The following is a 19,249-nucleotide window of genomic DNA, read 5'->3' on the forward strand; positions in this document are numbered from 1 at the left end:
TCACAACCACCTGGGGGCGTCAAAACCCCAACACTTGGGCCCTGCCCTAGACGAATGAGACCAAGTCGCTGAGGACTCCAGTGCTTGTCAGGGATCCCAGGAGATCGGGACAGCCCTCCTGGAGAGGTTCTGGGCTGGGAAGGGCTCGCCTGGGTGGGTGCTTAGAAGCCCCACCAGGGGGCGCAACAGAGCAGGGCCAGGAGGCACTTGATGGGGGTGGGGGGGACGGGAAGCTGGGGAAGACACTAGTCCAGACAGGCTTGGGGGCTTAGCCCCGCAGAGGAGCTAGAACGAGGGGACGGCAGAGCAGCTGGGTGCAAGGAGATGGTCGAAGGTGAATGGGGCTTCTGGGCACTCACATCTCTCCCCCACCCTTGGCCCCTTGGCAGGCCCCACCAGCAACGTCCTGCAGAAGGTGGACGTGCAGCTGGTCCCGCAGGACCTGTGCGGCGAGGCCTACCACTACCAGGTGACACCCCGCATGCTGTGCGCCGGCTACCGCAAAGGCCAGAAGGACGCCTGCCAGGTGACTCCCGGCCCGTGGGCAAGAGGCAGGAGGGTGATGCTCATGTCACCCGCCATTTGCCACCTGCCACCCAGGTCATGGCCCTTCACGCACATCAGCCTGCTGGGGCCTCAGAGCCTCCCAGCAAAGATGGCTGTCCCCACCTCATAGATGAGACCGAGGCCCAGGAGGCTGCCCCTGCCCGCCAAAAGGCTGGGGCCCGGGTGGTACAGTGGACACTAGGAGGCTGGGAGGGTGGGGTGAGGGATGAGGACTCAGCCACATTCCCACGACAGGCAGGACCCCACGGAGGCCAGGCAGGGCCGGACTGTCCCCAACAGTTTCCAAAGGAATGTGACTTCCTATCACCTAGCAAATCCTTACCCTGATGCAGCCTGCCTCCTCTCTCCCCCTCAGGGTGACTCTGGTGGTCCCCTGGTTTGCAAGGAGCTCAGTGGCCGCTGGTTCCTGGCAGGACTGGTCAGCTGGGGCCTGGGCTGTGGCCGGCCCAACTACTTCGGCGTCTACACTCGGATCACAGGAGTGATTGGCTGGATCCAGCAGGCACTGGCCTGAGGGGCTGCTGTGTGCCCAGTGGGGGCCATCTCCTGCCTAGGACAGTACCCAGGGCGCCCCCTGGACAAGGTGACGAGTATTCTGGGGGTGAAGAGATGGCCTCCTGCCCCCTTGTGGAGGGCCCAGGCCCTTCACTTTGATCCGTGTCCTCTCCTCACTGTGGACTTGGCGGGGAGGGGCTCAGCAGCCAAGATCTGGCTCCTAGGTCCCTGGTAGGAGTATGAGACCCCACCCCACCCCAGGCAGAGGCCACCTGGGCGACACTGGTTCCACAGGACAGATTCAGCTGAGAAGCTTCTGGTGTCCCTTGGGGGTGAGGGTAGAAAGTGCCTGGTTGGAGGGGGCCCTCAGAGACTGGGAGACTGCCAAGTGGGACAGCAGCCACCATAAGCCAAAGGGTGGGGCAGCCCCAGCTGCAGGGCCCTGAGCCACCTGCCTGCCACTGGGGCTTCCCAGCCAGACCCAACCCCCTGCGAATAAAGCACTGGCTGGCCTCTCGGCCGACTGTCGGAGTCCTGCTTCCTGTGCAGCCTGCCTGTCAGGTGTCCAGAGGGCCACCGGGGGGACAGTGGAGGCCACCTGCCCAAGCCCTGCGAGAAACCCCCGGGGAGCCAATCGGAGGCTGGATAAGGACAGAAGGGCTCCTTCTAGAACCTGAGGGGAAAATCAAAAGACCAGGGGGGAGAGGACGTCCCCACTACAGGGCGGAGCGGAGCCTGGAGCCTGTCCTCGGCCTGCCCCTCCCTGCGGCCCTGAGGACACCTGTCACGTGTTCCTCCTGCGTCAGGCTCCTCCTGAGACCACAGATCCCCTCACAGTGGGGACGGAGTGTGGCAGGGGAAGCTGGGACTCTGGAGGCCAGGCAGCTGGCCTGAGGGGGTGAGGAGCGGGGCTCTGGGGCTCCGAGTGGCCAGGGCAGGGCTGGGCCTCCCAGGGCAGGGAGGGGCACCGGGCAGGGCCAATGCGCCAGGGAAGGGAAGCTGTGGGCCAGCCGGGCTGAGGGGAGCCCGAAGGGGTCAGAAGCGAAGGGCTGGCCCAGGAAGCACTGACCGGGGCCTGACCTGCCCCCTCAGAACTGGTCAGCAGAGCAGCGGGAGGCTCCAGGGCAGGAGACACCATAAGGCAGAACCTCCAGAGGAGCCCAGGGTGGAAAGCAGGGGCCGGGATGGGCAGGGCAGTGGGGATGGGTGCGGGTCACTGGTGTGCCCTGGGGCAGTAGTCAGGAGCCCAGAGGCCGGCTGGGGCTGTGTCAGCACAGAGAACTCTCCGGAAGCTTGGAACTAGAAGGGGAAGTGGGGGGGTGTCCATGGTGGGCGAGGCCACGGGAGGGGGTCGTCGTGCGGAGCCTCTGCTGGGTGGGTGTGCAGGGGCCAAGCCTCTCCGGCTCTGGGGTGAACAGGACAGCAGGACTCTCCACGGGTGCTCTGCTAAAAGGCCAGTTCCTGGTTGGCCACTGTCTCAATCCAAAGCCCAGGGCGAGGAGGGCCTGATGCTCTTTGAAAAGCCCCCACGTGACTCTCAAAAACTGGACACAAAAAGGGAGCTCACCTTCAGAAGTGTGTGTCCCTGGGGGACGTGTTGACATCCTCCAGCCTGTGGAGCCCTGGCCTGGAATGGCCTCTGCCCAGGGGTCACTGCTCTACAAGGGGCGGGGACTTGGCAGGATGAGGGAGTGGAAGAAGCTGGCGGGCAGGAGAGGAGCCGAGGGCCAGAGCCTCGAGGAGGTGGGCAGCAGGCCCGGTGTCCACGCTTCCCAGGGCCTTGGGGTCAGGGCTGGTGGCAGCAAGGAGGGGGCCCAAAGGTGGCAGGCCAGGGGAGTCAGGGGCAGAGGGGCTGCCTGGGGACCTGTGTGCGCGTGGGGCATGGGAGGTGTTGAAGGCCCTGGGCAGAGGACCTTGCCGTCCCCCACCCGTCCTCCACCACACAGTGAGTGACAGAGGGGTGGGCCTGGCCTTTCGGGAAAGCCTTTTCCTCTCAGTTGGTCCACAGCTCCTGAGTTCAGCCCCATCCCCAAAAGTGGCCCAAGGGAAAGGGAGCCACAGGCCGGGCTGTTTCTTCAGGTTTTATTCCACGGCGGCGGCGGGCGCAGCTGAGGCCAGTGCCCATCCCAGGCAGTCACAGTGCAGAGGGGCCCCTCGCTCAGCCCCATCACACCCAGACCCTGCCTTGGGCAGAGGGAGGAACGTCCCCCTTCCCTTCTCCCTGCGTAGCCACTTGGGCCCCGTGCAGGACAGGGCCCTGCAGCAGCACACGGTGGGCGCGACATGGCCCAGGCGAAGGCCAAACTGCCTGCCCCTTCCTTCTGACAGGGCCAACCCCGCACCCGTCACCCTCACTACCTGAATCTCCATGGTGCATGTCATGCTTGGGGCTGGCCAGGCCCTCCCAGCCAAGGGGGTGAGGGAGAGCGGCCCTGGCTCTTAGGGTCCCCGGGGACCTTGTCCTCTCTGCACCCCACAACCACCCTGTGTGGGAGGTTCCCCACTGGGCCCCCAGGAGGCTGCGGCTCAAGGAGGTGATGTGATGGGGCCAGGAGGGAGCACAGTCACCGTGCCACAGGGGCCCCTGGAGGAGGAGGGGACAGAGGGTGCTGGGAGACACAGCTGGGCAGCGCCACACCGAGGCCATGGGCAGGTGGCTCTACCCAGGGGTCCCAGGACCCACCTCAGGCCTTGGGAAGTCCCAGTGGGTCCCTGCCTGGGCCCTGGAGGCAGAGGGAAGTCACAGCCCCGGAGGTGCAGGCAGAAGTGGCAGGGGACAGAGTGCGTCTTCCTTCCCGGGCCCGGGGCCCACCCCATGGTACAAAAATAAAGGATTTCAGATGGGAACCCCAAGTCCCTGCAGGTGATCTGGGGCCTCACATCCGGGTGTCTCTGGCTTGTAATAGCTAGAAAATAAGAGGGGGGAGGGCAGGAGGATGGGAGGTGGGGGCAAAAACCAGGGTGGGGTGGGGGTGCGAGGAGGGGTGCGCAGACAGGGAGAGGGCGAGAGGGAGGCGGGGTGGGGAAGGGGGGAGAGAGAGAGGCGAGTGAGTGGTGGCTGCTTCTGGAAGAGAGGAGGCCAAGGCCCAGAGTGAGTCAGAACCGGGAGGAAGCAGGGAGGGCGGAGCGGGGCCAGGTGGGGCTGCGTGGTGGCTGCTGGGGGGGCCAGGCTGAGGGCGGGGACGGGGCGGGGCTGGGAGGCACAGGTCACTGCTGTCCCAGGTGAAAGGAGGAGGAGGGAGCAGCCGCCTGTCCCCATTTTATAAGCCCAGAGAGGGACAGCAACTTGCCCAGGTCACAAGCACACAGATGAGACTACGTGGGGACAGCGACCCCTGACCAGGGTGTGGCTGCCAGGCTCTGCTGCCTCTGCTGGCTCCTCATTGGCCAAGTGCCGCATACGGCCTGGCTTCTGTCCCCACCCCAGAAACGGGACGCTGTGCTACACGGTGACGCCGGAGCTCCTGGCCATGTGGGGGCGAGGCCCAGGCCTGTGGCTTCAGCTGTCCTTCCCTCCCCAGCCTGGCCTGGTGCTGCCCACAGGAGGGTGGGCGGTCCCCACACCCTAACCTCCTCCTGCTCTGGAGCCTCACCCAAGGCTGGGGCAGGCTGGGAAGCTGGTGGGTGGGGAAGGTCAGCAGAAAGCTCGGCTCAAGTCCAAGGACAGGACAGGAGGCCCTCCTAGCTTCCACCCCTCCCTCCAGCTCCGCCAAGCTACAAACCAGGGATGGCAGCTCTGGGGGCGGGCGAGGGGCCAAGGAGAAGCCCTCACTGCCAGCTCAGCCTCGGGTCTGAGGGGGCGCAGACGGGAACCTGCAAGGAGGAAACGTGAGGGGCGAGGAAGCGGCAGGGCAGGGCCGGGCAGGGCCGGGCCTGCGCCAGCCTCAGAGGTGCCCAGCGGGGCCGGCCGGCACAGAGGCAGCCACGCTGCGCCCCTCCTCCCCAGGCTGGGGGGCAGGAGGTGCCAGGAGGGGCGAGGGGGACGGCAGGCAGGACGCTCTGGGACGCAGGGCCAGGGGACCCGGGGGGAGGGCACGGGAGGCCGGGGCCAGGTCGGCCCCAGGGTGGAGGCGCGAGCAGGCGGAGAGGAGACCCGCGCAGGGGCAGAGGGGGAGGAGGCAGGGAGCAGATGAGATCCAGGAGGAGGAGGTGGATGGAGATGAGGCAGGACCTCCAGTGGGAAGCAGAGGAGGAGGCGGCGGTGAGAGGGAGGGAAGGTGAGCGGGATCCTGGGGTGACTGGGCTGCAGAGAGAGCGAGAGAAGGGCGTCACGGCCAGGCCAGCAGCTGAGCTAACCCTGCGCCCGGCCGCCCGGCAGCGGCTGGAGGGAGGGCGGAGGCTCCCAGGTCTGGTTAGCGGCCATCCTCCTGGGGGCGGGCTGCACCTTTCTCCTGTGTATCTGCCTCCACCTGCACCTGGGCCACCTGCACCTCCTCCACCTCCTCCTCCTGCTGCCGCTGCTCCTCCAGCTGCTCCTCCGCGCTCTGTGAACCAGCCGGTGACCCAGGGAAGAAAGAGCGTAGACACTAACGAGGGGGCCAGGTGGGCTGCAGCTGTCCCCGTGGACCCCTACCTCGGGCGGAGGGTGGGCAGAGTGAGGGGCATCTCAGGAGAGAGGGCTGCAGCCACAGAGGCTGCGCCATCGTCTCCAGTCCCCCGGGAAGCGTGGGGTCGGCCTGGCTGCTGGCTCCGAGTGTGGCTGGGACGCGGGCAGTGGGGACCCGTGGGTGGGAGCGGGGTGTCTGCAGGGTGCCTGGAAAAGCCTTGCTTAGGAGGGGACCAGAGTAGGAGGCCTGGGAGGCCCCTGGGCAGCACCGACCAGATCAGGGAGGCCAGCAACTACTGGTGGCACCCCAGGCCCGGGGCGCCAGCCTGTGGGTGGGTGAGGTGGGCAGAGGAGTCACAGCAGGACAGGGCGGCAGACAGACAGACAAGAAGCCAGAGCTCAGTCTCCACTGCACAGGACAGGTCCCAGAAGGAACGCTCCCTCCTCCTTCCCGGCCTGGCTTGTGTCGGCTCTGCCAGCCCCACCAGGGCCCGTGGGATTTCCCACCAGCTTGGCTCCGGGCCCGGGACCCCCACTCCAGCCCTCCCCACACAGCACCAGGCTGCCAGGTGCGCCTGCGGAAGGCCACCTCCTGCCAGGGTGGAGCAGGGCTGGTGCCCATGGGGCTCCCAGAGCCCCTGGTGCAGAGCGCCCAGCAGGAGGCCTTGGTGAGGGCAGGGCTGTTGGACTTGGCTCCCCTGTCCTGGCCTAGGCTGGCTGGACATCAGCCCTGGGCAATAAGCTGGCCATCTGGGTTCCCAGGAGTTCCAAGCATGAGGCAGCGAGAGCAAGTGGCCTGTCCCTCACCTCACAGAGAACACAGCAAAGGTGCTGAGAGGGGACGGCTCTTCTCCAAGGTTGCACGGACACATACCATGCCCTGAGCCCTTGGTTCAACTCTGCCTCACGCCCCAACACCTGTGGCATCGTGTCGCCCTGGCTGTGCCCTTGGACGGTCCCTTTGCACTACTCCCAGCCTGGGCCTGGGTAACGGGTGTGAGCAGACGTGTCCATGGCATGGGATGGATGGCATGGGCTGGACCATGGGGTTATGGAAGTGCAGCAGGAGGCAGGGAGCAGCAGGGATGGCGGGAGGGCGGGGGCAGGAGGCGCCACCTTGGTGCAGGGCCGCGGCTCACCTTCGCTTTACGGCTGGCCTCGGAGCCCGGGCCATGCGGGGAGCTGTGCAGCTCCTTGGACACCACGCACAGGAACTCGGCCTGGTCCTCGCTGCCGTAGTTGTAGGAGGAGCCGATGTTCACCAGCTGCCGGGAAGAGCGGCGTGGGTCGCACCCCCAGGCCCCACCTCAGCCTCCTTGCCAGCCTGGCTTTCCAGAGGGACCTGGGCAGGAAGCTGGGGATCTCCTCCCACCTGTGCCCCTCCCGACTTGGCTGAACCTGACCCTGGAGGAGGGTGGTGGTGTCACCCCACCCCCAGCCCAGCCCACATCCAGGCATCCAGTTCCAAAAGCAGGTGGAGGCCTGTGAAGCATGCTGTCCCCCGATCCCAGAGTGGCTGCAGCAGCCCCAGGACGAGGCTGGGTGGGACCCGCACAGCAAGCGCCACAGAACAGCCCCTTCCCTCTTGGAAGTCCCGAGAACCTGCGCAGCTGCCAGGCTCTTGGAGGCTGCCTTGGCTTAGGGTCCCTAGAATCCACACACCCCCTTCTGGCCGACGAAGTCCTTGCACTGACGGGTCTCCTTCAGCTCTCGGGGACCCCCATTCAGAAGGCAGAGAAACTTATCAGCCCACCCACGGCTGGGAAGGGGTGGGGCAGGGTTAGGACCTGGGGCCCCCTGGCATCCTGTCTTGGGGCCCAACAGAACTAAGCAGCATCCTTCTAGCAGCTGGCGTGATGCCAGAGCCTATGGGAGGTCCCGGCCAGGGCCAGGAACCTTACTGGTGGCCTAATTTTCACGACAGTTCTGAGAAGGAGGAGCCATTTGCCCACCTCCCCGAGGACACTGAGGAGAGGAGCTAGGCGTGGCCAGGGTCAGAGCGTGTCATGGCGGGAGGACAGGGGGGAGCCAGCGTGGCTCCTGGGCTGGGGTCGTTCCTCACTGTCCAGCCTTCCTGGTCTTCGGTCTCGGGCAGCGCTGCTCTGGGGGTGTGGGCATGGGATGGATGGCATGGGCCGGACCATGGGGTTATGGAAGTGCAGAGGAGGGAGGGAGCCCCTAGAGCAATCACTTTCTGGACTCTGTTCTCTGAAGACCCGAGCGGTGGACGCCAGCCGCTCGTCTTACCAGAGCACACTGCTGGGGACAAAATCTCCCCACTGGATGGGAGGCATCAGAGGCACCATGACTATCCCTGGGGACCCCCCGTGGGGCTTCCCTGAAGGGAGTGACGCCTGTGACCCGGCCTGTCCCCTACAGGGCCCTGGAATCTGTGCCTGTGGATCTGTCCCAGGAGGTGTGGCCAGGCTCCCTGCACCGGAGCTGCAGCTCGGGCCACAGACTTGCTCACACTGCGGCTCGGCCATCACCTGCTGCCCCAGGACTGATATGGACACCTAGGGGGGCTGAGGCAGTGCCTCCCGCCCGCCCCTCGGCCACTCTGGGCCCTGGGCAGCTTTTCCTAGTCTTGTTGACTTCGAAGATCCCCAGGTGGGGCTGAGGCGGGGGACACAGGGCTGGCTGTAGGAAGAGAGGGCCCCTCGCTGGCAGCCGGGGGCTCCTGCTGCCCCCACCCGGCACCCATGCACCCTGCCCACCTGCTCAAAGCGCCAGCCGTCAGACATGGTGGACACCATCTGCGTGAGCTCCTCCTCCTGGCACTGCAGCACGCGGTACACGTGCTTGGGCGGCACCTGTGGGCAGAGACCCCATGGACGGCACCTGGGGACGCACCCCCACGCCCCCCAGGCATGTGCCCTTGAAGGCAGGTGGGGGAGGAGAGGTGGAGGGAGCCGCACCTGGGCACCTGCTGTGTGCCAGGGGCTCAACATGCGTGATCTCGCCCACTCTTCTGCCACCCCCTGCTCAGTCCCAGGTCACCTGACTCGAGGGTGGCAGAGCCAGCACTTGAGCACAGAGATCACGAGAGGGAAGGCGGGCAGCGCATGGGGGACATTCTGGGTCATCAAATGAGCCAGACCCCCTAGGACACACAGCCTCCCCACCTCAGTCTCTGGGGCTGGGAGGTGGCCCCTCGCCACAACTCCTGCAGACCAGTTACTGGGGCCTGGGGTCCAAGCTCAGAAATGCCAGCCCCAGCAGCCAGGATGTGTTCACGGAGGACCGCCTGACCCAAGTGGCACGGGCTGACCTGCCTGGCCCCCTGCAGGCCCCAGACCTTCACATCAAGTCCCCTCTACCTGTGGGGACAACACTTGGCGCTAAATTCCACAGGAGGAAATTAAGGCCCAGAGAGGGATGTGACTGGCCTAAGGTCACACAGAAAAAAAGCCAAGCAAGGCAGGGACAGAACCCAGCCTGGGGCTGTGTCTGTCCCCCACCCAGGCTGCTCTGCCTCTCCCAGCCCCTCCTCCACCCAGCCCTGCTTCCCACCTGGGTCACGGTGTAGTCCTTCTCCTCCATCCGGTCCTTGATGATGCGGATGAGCGGGCCGATGTTGTAGAACTCCGCCTCCTCCAGCACGCCTGGCAAGAGCAGCGGTCACTCCTGCTGCCCACGCCCCGTCCTCCCTCGTCCCCCCGCCCCAAACCCACCTCCTGCTCTGGGCACACTCCCTGCTAGGTGGGCCACACATGCTAGGGCCAGGCCCTGTGCTCAGGTGACATCCTTCACGGCACTGAAGTCTCAGACCAGAAGTGAGTACTCATCGCCTCCACTGAGCACAGGGGAAACTGAGGCTCCCAAACAGGAGCGACTTGTCAAGGCCACAGCCAGTGAGCTCGGTCCCTCCAGCGCTCAGCCCCGAGGGCTCTGTCCACACTGTAAGGGAGCGTGCTTCTATAAGTGCCCCCAACTGCCATCCTTCACAGTCTGCAAAGCCCCCATGTGCACCTCGCAGTGCTGGGGACATGAGAAAAGCAGGCACCACTGTCCCCACTTTACAGTTAAGGTACTTGGAGGGACTACGCAAGCCACTCCCCACCCGGCCCAGGGAAGTTGACGGAGCGCCCAGGGGCTGGACCTCCCTAAGGTCCTGCAGAGCAGGTCACCTCTGGTCCTTTCTTTGGCCTCTGGGATCCCTGGGGACAGACAAGAAGTCGGCTATCTGCAACCTGGAAGAGGGCCCTCGACAGACCCCGACACGATGGCACCCCGATTAAAAAATCCCAGCCTCTGGAACTGTGAGGAATGCGTGTCTGCGATTTAGGAGCACCAGGCCTCAGCACCCAGGCCTCAGTACCAGGCCTCAGCACCCAGGCTCAGTACCAGGCCTCAGCACCCAGGCTCAGCACTCAACATGCAATTCCAAATGCCCAACCCACCCTGCTGTCTCCAGGCCCTAACAGAGACGTGGTCAGTAACTGTTGTGTGACAGTCCCCCAGCCATGTCCTGGTGGGGCAGACATCTGACCCTGCATTGCGCAGCCTCAAGGCCAGCTGCTGCGCCCCCTCTACCACGGCCCGAAGAGGCCAATGTGGCTGCGGCCCCCTCTCACCAGTGGGGGCGCGGAGGCACAGGGAGCTCAGTGAGGTTCCCAAGGTCACAAAGCTAGACAGTTCTCTCAGATCCATCCCCAGCCCCTGTCTGAAGGTGCTGGAACCACACAGCTCAAAGAACCCAGGAACCTGTCAATAGGTGCTGGCTGTGACGCAGCTGTAGCGCTCACCTCCCCTCTCTGGGGACAGGCCACGCCCAGGGTGTCTGCTCCCCGGGGCTGGGGCTGGGGCCAGGTCCCTGCAGCAGTTCTGAGGCTGAAGCCCTGCTCTGTGGGAGCCATTAGCCTGCAGATCACTGGATGCCACAGGGGTCAGCAAGGGGAGATGGTGGCCCAAAGTGGAGAGGGACGGGCTGACCCAGGGCCCACAGGTATAGGACTCATGGCAACCAAAGCCCAATACCGCTCTCCAGAATATAGGTCACCATCCTTATTTTAGAGACACCCATGGAGAAGGGGGCCCAGCTGGTGAGCTGGCCAGAGCTACACCCTGTGCCCCAAGGAAAGTGGACCTGGCACCGACCGCAGCTGCTGCTCCTGGCTAGCACCTTCTAAGTGACCATTCTCCAGACACGGCTTCCCCACTGTCTGTTAGGCCCCGACGTGGGCCTGTATAGGGGCCTGCTGCCAAGCCCTGGGAGGGGCCAAGCCCTGCCTCCACCCACAGCCGGCTCTGTGCTGCAGAGGCTGCAGGTTTGGGGAACAGTCCCTGCCCCACCCACCTGCCGGCTCCAGTCCTCACCAGGCCCACCCGGCGATGGCGACACCCGATGCCCAGCCAAAGAAGGCGCAGCTCTTCCCATTGCCATCCCCACCCTTCCCCCACCCCAGACTCTGCCCACACCTGGCTTCCCAGGAGGCCAGGGCGGAAGGGCACCCCTGCCAGGAAACAGGCCTCCGGCCTCACGGGCCTCCTCTATCTCCTGAGTGTGTCTCCATCACTCCCTGGCGTCACCCAGGAAAGCGTCACCCGGGAAAGCCCGGGCCCATCAGCCTGAGGGAGACCCTGGGAACCAGCCTGGGAACACAGCAGGAGGCAGGTGCCCACTGCAGCTGGAAAACAGGGCTTTGGGCCTCTGCGGAGGCCATGGCAGGCAGGCTGCAGAGGGCAGGGCCAGGACATGGGCCCCAGGCCAGTCCCCTGGACCAACTCACCCTCCTCTGCCATGTCCTTGTCCAGCACCAGCTTGCCATGCCGGAGGAAGTTCAGGATGGGCCCAAAGTAGGTGGGGTCACGGTCAATGAGGTAGGCCCCCGTCTCATCCTGTGGAGGAGAAGGCACAGAGTGAGAAGAGTGAGGCTGTCCCCTGCCCATCTGGCACATCAGCTCTCACTAAAGGCCAGGGAAAGGACTGCGGGGAGCAGGAGAGAGAGTGATATGATGTGTAATAAAGCCTGAGGGTCAGACGGACCTGGGTTCAAATCCTGCCTCTGCCTTTTCCAGACTGTGTGACCTTGGACCAACAATTTGACCTCTCTGAGCCTCTTTACCCTACCCCGTAACTATGGGTCACCATGAGCACACAGGGAGAGAGGTCTGAGTGGCACCTGGCCCAGTGAATGTCTTTCTTAGAGGGCCCCCTGAGGCCGGCCCCCTGTTCACCAGGTCCCTTGTCTTTCAGGGGATGTTTACAAGTTCCTAAAGGAGCGGCCCTCCCATTGGACACTTGCAGCCTGCAGGGAGGCAGGACGGGCATCAGGACAACTCTAGAGAGGTTAGGGGACTGGCCCAAGGTCACAGCATCAGAGTGTCACAGAACCGGGACAGGGAACCTGAGAGATCATCTCCAGACCAGCACCTCTGGTTACAGAGGAGGGGGCCGAGCCCAGAACATGGAAGGGTCTCGCCCAAGGTCATGTTGGCGGTTTGCAGCAGAGCTCAGTGGGAGCCCAGGCATGGTGCCCTCTGGGCCAGCCTCCTCCCAGCTGAGAAAGCACCCCAGGACTCCTGTGCCGGGCTCCCGGACCCCCCGCCCCCGCGCCACCCACACCGGGAAGGAAGGTGTGGGCAACTCCGCGCCCAGTGCGGGAGCCCTGCATGGAGAGCAGCCCTCCCTGCCGGCGCCTCCCCGCACCCCCGAGGGGACAGCCCCCACCCAGGGCCGAGCTCCAGGCTCCAAATGGCCGCGGCCTGCGTCGTCCCGTTGCCACGGCAATGGGCACACCGCTCGCTCTCGGCTCCACTTCCTCCCCACGGCTGCCAGTCCCTCCCGCCTCCAGCTCCGCGGAAAGCAGCCCATCCGGGCCCCACGCTGGCGGCCGGGTCGGGTCGGAAAGCGGGTGCGGGTGCGGGTGCGGGGAGCGGGGACGGGGAGCGGGGACCCAGCCCGCCCGCGCGCGGGCTCACCCGGTCCGACTGCAGCTCTTCGCCCTGGCACAGGCGGCTGAGGAAGGACTTCTGCTCGCGGCACAGCGTCTGCCGGGTGGTCAGGAACACCGTGCCCCCCACGTTGAGCCGCACCCACTTGCCCCAGCCGCCCGCGGCGCGACCGCCCGCCCCCGCCGCCGCCGCCTCCCGGGCCTCCATCCTCATCGCTCGCCGCGGTCTGCAGCCTCCGCTCGGCGCCAGCGGCCCCGCGCAGAGCTTGCCGGGAGTTGTAGTCCGCGCCGCCGGGCCGCCGCGCCCCGCCCACAGGCCCGCCGCGCCCCGCCCACAGGCCCCGGGAAGTCCTTGGACCACATTTCTGTTTAGGGATGTCAGGTCCTGGACCCTGGGGAAAAATTGACACCCCAAGCAAACAACCTCCCATTTGTTCCCCTTTTTATTGCCTTTTTCTTTGTGCAGTCCCGGCTCTCAAAGAGCTGACAGAAGAAACTTCTCCCTGGAATTCCTGTGACATTTACCGTATTTCCTAATATGTGTGTGTAGGGGGAACACTGGGGTGGGACCCAGGGTCCCCCACGTGCTAAGCAAGGCCCTTCAACGGAGCCGCACCCCCAGCCCAGTTCCAGTAGTGGAGGGTGGGCTCTTCCCTCCGCAGAAGCTCTTCAAGCTCAGCATAGTTGGACTTGAGGTTGGTCGAGCGCCTTCTGTTCGCCAGGTGCTTTGGGTGCACATATGTATCATTCATTAATCTCTTGATCACTATGCTCATTTTACACATGGGGCCACAGAGGTGAAGTGACCGTGGACTCACGCAGCTCGTGAGTGGCAGGCCAGCCCAGCCCGGTGGGTTCCAGGTGCATGGCCACCACTGAGAACCCCCTCTCCTGTGTGTCTGCTGTGAGTGGCAGTGATCTCTGGAAAAGATTCCCAGGGAGGAGGAGTAGAGCTCTATCTAGATCAAAGCCAGTTTGAATTCTGGCTTTTGTAGGCTGCCTTGGGAGAGGTCCCAGCGGTGGATGAAGAGAAGTTGAACTGAGTGCCCTCGTTCTGGTCTGGAGCCAGGTCAAGGTGACTCCAGGAAGGAGGAAGGCAGGATAGGGGGAGAGAGAGGTTTGGGGAGCCAGCAGGGGGAGGAGGAGGTGCTGGCCACTGTTCCTGATTGATGCTCAGAAGAGCAGCTTGGGCTATTGAGAACAGGGGACTGTCTGCAGCCTTGGGAGTGGAGGAGACCCCTTCCCCAAAGAGCATGTGAAAAGTCCCAGAGAGAGGGGCCCAGGGAAGGGCTCAGGGGTCGGGAAGGGGGGTCCAGTGGGGGAAGAGAAAAGAGCAACGTCTGGAGGAGGGGGAACCAGAGCACTCCAAGAGACCAGTGGTGGGTCAGTGTGAAACAGTCCACTGGAGGCGTGAAAGTTGGGAAGGTCAAGTTCAGGGTCCCAGGGCCATAGGAAGCCAGGCTTGTCTACTGAAGGCTCCTCCCACTCCCCTCCTTCCCTCAGGGGCCCACCTCTCCCTGGCCCCAGCAGGCACAGGAAAACCTGCCTCCCCTCTGAAAGGACCTCATAGCCAAGAACCAGGTGCAAGACACCAGAGCCCTAAACAGAGCTGGCAGCTGCCACCACAGCCCTGCTCCTGTGGGGGCATTGCCTGGGGGAGGTTGTGTGTGTGGAGGTTGGGAGGGGCTGCAGCCCCCTGTGGAAAAGGACCCCTCCCTTCCCTCCTACTGATTCTGCTTTCAGCCATTGCTGTGTTTGCTGAGCCCCAAATAGGTGCCAGACACTGAAACCTGGGGCTGGAGATGCCAGAGGCTGTCACTGTCCCCAGGAGGGTTTGGTTCAGGAGATGGTTTGAGAGGGCTGGGTGGAACATGGTCTCCAGGTAGCCCTGTCTGTGACCATGCACTGTCACGCTCCATCATTTTTCATATGCACCCCCCACCACACATTTTCTAGGGTGAGGGGCACAGCTCCCAGACTAGGATGCCACCCAGTAGCCCAGCTTTCTGGCTTCCTAGCTGAGTAGCCTTGGGAAAGTCACTTACCCTCTCTGAACCTCCGTTTCCCCATCTGTAAGTTGGGAACAATAACAGTACCTGTTCGTACCCAAGCCTGCCTCGAGTACAGGGTTTTAGAGTTTCAGATATGAGGGCATGTGGCAGGGACCTGCCACACTGCTGGTGTCAAGACCAGTGCCTGAGCTGGAGGCTGCCCCACGGGCCAGGGGTGAGCCAACTCTACCACCTCCTCCTTCCTGGGATGGGAGGGGAGGGCAGGGAGAAAGTTCCCCTCAAATGACCCAGGCTCCAAGGTGGATGACTGCCACTTCCTCACGCTAAGCCCCCGTGACCTAAAATGATCTGCAAGTCACTCTGCTTCCAAATAGAGCCGAAAGAACACAGAATGTATCCAGCGCATCGGGAACGCCACCCGAGCCCACGGCTGCTCGTCCTGGTTTGAACCTCCCGATCCTCTCGGCTGCATCGCCACATCTAAGTGGCTGGCGTCACACCTGCTGGCAGTTCCCTGGCTGAGATGTCACTCATCCCTGCTGGCTTTGCTCTCAGCTCTCTGGCCCGAGTTCAGGATGTCAGAACATTCAGGTTCCCCTCCACTTCTTGTTTTGCTCCTCAAGTCACATCCATCCTCGTCCCTGCCTGGGGGCTGGTGTGGGTGTTGCTGGTTTGGAACAGGCACCTCTTCGGGTCACCTGAGGGGAGAGCGGTGTATCCAAAGAGCATGCGTTTGACCTGCCTCAGACATTGCTGCCTAACAGCAGCCTTTCAGAACTCCGTGGGCCGGGGTTTGAGTCTCTGCTCCATAACTTCCTGCAACACCGGGTTAGTTAGGACTCAGCTTGGTCGAACCTCACTGTACGGCATCTGCAGTACTTAGATCATCAATACTTAGAGCCATTACATGTAGTCAATGCAACCTATTAGGACTGTGCACCTACTGTGTGCAGGCTCTGGACTTAGAAGCATCATTTGCAGTGAGGACAAACTCTGGTTTATTCACTTGAGTGTTTGTAACAAGATCTTTCGATGCTCTTACCTAGCACTTCCTCCAAGTGTTAAGGGACGTTCCCAAGCCTGCCTCGAGTACAGGGCTTTAGAGTTTCCGATATGAATGAGACCCAGGCCCTCTTGAGCTCTTTTAAAGAGGATCCACAGCGTCTGCACACTCCATTGATGTGGCGTTCACATCACCAAATGGTGCCTTTTCCCATCTGCGTAAGCTACAGCAGCCCAGGCCGCAGTGGTGCTGGGTCTGCTGGGCCGGGCTGGACCACCGGAGCCCGGGTGCTGCTCGCTTCAACCAGCAGAGGGCGCCCAATGGGCTCCCCCACCGGTCTCCACCGGGCCACGAGTGTGGGAACCACAGAGCTTGGCCAGCAGGGGGCGCACCGGCCTGTCCCTCGCCTAGTGGAGACGCTGGAGGGGCAGCAGCAGCCGCCTATCCACCAGCCCAGATGGTCTTACTTGCGCCTGTTGATTCCCTTTTCAGGACTGGGGCGGTGACAACTGGCCTCTTATCAACCTCTCCCGACACCCACTGTCTCTCTGGCTCCAGTGAACGCAATTCCACAGCTTGATCGCACGACACCCAGAATCTAAGGTCTGTCCAGCTGGATTCCAGCTCCTGCTGCCAGACATTCACTAGCTCTGCATCAGGCGGAGCTTCACCAAGCAGTTCCCAGGGTGATTTCTTTAATCCTAACTCCCCAGGGTGTCCTAGCTCTCCACTTCCACCTTCCACAGCCTCAACTCCCCCCTTGCAGGATTTGGGATGAGGGTAGGAGAAAAGGGAAGGGCCGAAAAATTTTTCCCTGCCCGGCATCCTTGGTTCTCTGGAGTGACTTTGCCGATGATTTAAGATGGCTCTTTTTAATTTTTTGTACCAGGGATGGAACCCAGGGGTGCTTAACCACTGAACCACATTCCCAGCCCTTTTTATTGTCTACTTTGAAATAGGGTCTTGCTAAGTTGCTTAGGGCCTTGCCAAATTGCTGAGGCTGGCTTTAAACTTATGATCCTCCCGACTCAGCCTCCCCAACTCCTGGGATTACAGGTGTGTGCCACCACACTCAGCTGGCCTGCAGGCATGGGGCCCATCCAGCCTCTGAGTCCCCAGAGTCCAGGACTCACATGTCCCTGTCTGCAGATGGCTCCTTGAAGCCCCTGTCATCAGCCTGTGGGTTGAGGAGGCTCTCCAACCATGTCTCCCCTGGGGGCAGCCTCCAACAACTGCCTCCGTGGAAAGCCCTCTGCCCCCAGCTGCTTCTGGGGACACCTCTCTTGTGCTGCCGAGAACAGGAGGCACAAGCTTCCTCAGTGTTCCGAGAGGACTCCTTAACTACTTCATTTGTAAGAACTGTTTTAGATGGTCTAGCACCTTATTTTAGAATGTGGACACAGCGAGCATTTTCATTTCTGGCTGAAATGAAACCAGAAAAATCTGCCTCAAAACAATGACAAAATCTTTTTTTAAATTTTGAAAATAATTTTAGGCTTAGAGAAAAGTTGCCAAAATGATCCAAAAAATTCCCCGAATGTTATTTTTTCATTCTCTCTCCCTGAAACTTTCCTGATTTTCTGAACTGGTTTTTAGTAAAACCACAGAATTAATGACCTTTTGTTCCCAAACCCTTCAGCCTGGTTTCTGAAAAACAAGGACTCTCTTCCATAACTCTGTAGTGCATTGATAAAAGCCAGGAAATTAATGTCGATACAGTCCCTTTAGCTCATCTATAGATTTCTTCAGATCCGCATTCGTCTGGTTAAAGTCCTTTGCAGCGAGAGAAGAAAAGACTAGAAGCAGCGAGGATCCAACCAGGACCCAAGCACTCAGCTGTCCGGTCCTTCATCTGGAACACCTTCTCTTTCTTTCTCTTTCATCTTCAAAGAGTACACGTGTTTCGTTTTGTAGACAATCCCCTCAACATGGGATTGCCTGATATGTCCTCAGAACTAGATTCCTGACATGCCACAGAAGTGGTGCTGTGTTCTCAGTGCACCATATTGGGAAGAACCTGATGTCAGCTGGTCCCATTATTTGTGAGGTGAAGGCGGATTGCCCAGGTGAGGTGCTGTCTGTACGATGTGCTGTCTGAGCTGTACGATGATTCTTTTCCCCTTTGAATTAATCAGTATCCTGTGAAAAGGGGCAGTGAGACTACGTTAATATTCTGTTTCTCATCAAACTAATTTATCTCCTCGTTAATTTCAGTATTCGTTGACTATTCATGCCTGAAATAACCATGACTATGCAGAATGCCAAACGGTGATTTCCTGTTTCCACCATTCCTTCTGCATTTATCTGGTGGAGGCTGTGGAAGGAAGGCATTTCCTTTCTCATTCATTCATTCATTTATATCAATATGGACTCTTGGGTTCTTATTAATTTTATGAGCTGCAATCTGTTATTATTTATTTTGATACTCAGTCACCTAAGATTTGGTCAGTGGAAGTGCTCCAAGGTGGCTTCTGTTGATTGATGGCCCTGCTGGGAAATCAAACCCAGGGCTTGTGCCTGCTGGGCAAGTGCTCCACCACTGAGATATGTCCCCAGCCCTGATTTCCTTTTTAAAAATAAATTATTAAATAAAATACTTTATATTTTTTAAAAATTGTGGTAAATAAAATACATACCACATGGCACTGCCACCTCTGTCCTTTTAGCAGCCTGAAGTTCATTCGTAATGTTTCAGTAGTGTCACCTGCGACATCCACGTCCTCTCCCAGACTGAAACCCTGGGGGGGCCCATCCCACCCGGGCACTTCCTCATGTTCTGGTCCTGCAGGGCCCTGGGTTCCATCCCTGGCACCACACACACACACACACACACACACACACACACAGAGACACACACACACAGATACACAGATACACACACAGACACACACACAGACACACACACACACAGACACACGCTTCTCCTGGAGGATGACGACTTAAAACGAACACCTGAGCCCCAGGCAGCGCTGGGCTGGGTTGTGGTTGCTTCGGGGCACTCCGGGGGAACAGGGTGGAGTTAGGAAAGGGACACACACACACACACACACACACACACACACACCTGTTTCTCCATCTACCCCAGAGATCCCGAGCTCCCTGACCCCTCTGACTCCCACCCAGCACCGAGTCCTTGCAGGCATGGTCTCCACCAGGGAGCGTTGGTCCCAGTGGCCTTGATATATTGGTGACCCTATCGCTGCAGCAAACCTTCTCCACAGAGCTCCAGATTTATTTTCCGAGGTTTGTTTGTTTGTTTGTTTTGTCTTTGGCCTGAAGATACCACCCCAAACATCAGAATTCCACGTTCGAGGCTGACTTGGATGGGGAGATGGTGGGGGTGGGGTTAAGGGTGAATTGGTCTCCTCTATTCAGAGGAGTTTGCAATCCAACCCCAAGAAGTCAGTTCACTTGGTTCTGTTTATATTATACTCGATTGCATCCCTTTCATCAGTGTTGATGGATTCTTTTTAAATTTTTTTAACTTTTAGATCACATGACAGTAGATATGGAGTCACGCTGGTGGTGTATTCACATATGAACACAGAAAAGTGACATTCATTCATTCCACTGTCTTTCCTATTCCCTTCCCCCCTTCCTTCCCCTTTGTCTAATCTAAGGAACTTCTATGCTTTCTCTGCCCCCCAGCCCCAGCTGTTGTGGGTCAGCATCCACACACCAGAGAGAACATTCAGCCTTTGGTTTTTGGGGGCCTGGCTTATTTCACTTA

At 61.0% G+C, this 19,249-nt stretch overlaps 2 protein-coding genes across 10 annotated transcripts in view; one reads left to right on the forward strand and one right to left on the reverse strand.

Moving 5' to 3' along the window:
- Nucleotides 1-1,162, forward strand: part of Tmprss6 (transmembrane serine protease 6) — a 33,073-nt gene extending 31,911 nt beyond the window's left edge. Inside the window, exons 17-18 of the mRNA XM_027936819.3 lie at nucleotides 390-526; nucleotides 923-1,162. Coding sequence (XP_027792620.2) covers nucleotides 390-526; nucleotides 923-1,081 — 296 coding nt within the window. The 3' untranslated portion in view covers nucleotides 1,082-1,162. The remainder of the gene's footprint in view (nucleotides 1-389; nucleotides 527-922) is intronic.
- Nucleotides 1,163-3,126: 1,964 nt separating this feature from the next.
- On the reverse strand, nucleotides 3,127-12,752 carry Kctd17 (potassium channel tetramerization domain containing 17). 9 transcript variants are annotated; one of them, XM_027937228.2, is made up of 9 exons: nucleotides 12,533-12,752; nucleotides 11,341-11,449; nucleotides 9,122-9,213; nucleotides 8,326-8,421; nucleotides 6,748-6,873; nucleotides 5,447-5,546; nucleotides 5,234-5,305; nucleotides 4,785-4,875; nucleotides 3,836-3,968 (listed from the first exon to the last, which is right to left on the reverse strand). In XM_027937228.2, the coding sequence occupies exons 1-9, from the start codon at nucleotides 12,716-12,718 to the stop codon at nucleotides 3,899-3,901; spliced, it is 942 nt and encodes a 313-aa protein (XP_027793029.1). In that variant the 5' UTR covers nucleotides 12,719-12,752; the 3' UTR covers nucleotides 3,836-3,898. The 9 variants fall into 9 exon arrangements, with proteins under 9 accessions (XP_027793496.2, XP_027793029.1, XP_027793191.1 ...); XM_027937390.2 differs by lacking the exon at nucleotides 5,234-5,305; XM_027937138.2 differs by having other exon boundaries at nucleotides 3,836-4,875.
- Nucleotides 12,753-19,249: the final 6,497 nt, after the last annotated feature.

The sequence above is a fragment of the Marmota flaviventris genome, chromosome 3 (assembly GCF_047511675.1).
Source record: "Marmota flaviventris isolate mMarFla1 chromosome 3, mMarFla1.hap1, whole genome shotgun sequence".
NCBI lineage: Eukaryota > Metazoa > Chordata > Mammalia > Rodentia > Sciuridae > Marmota > Marmota flaviventris.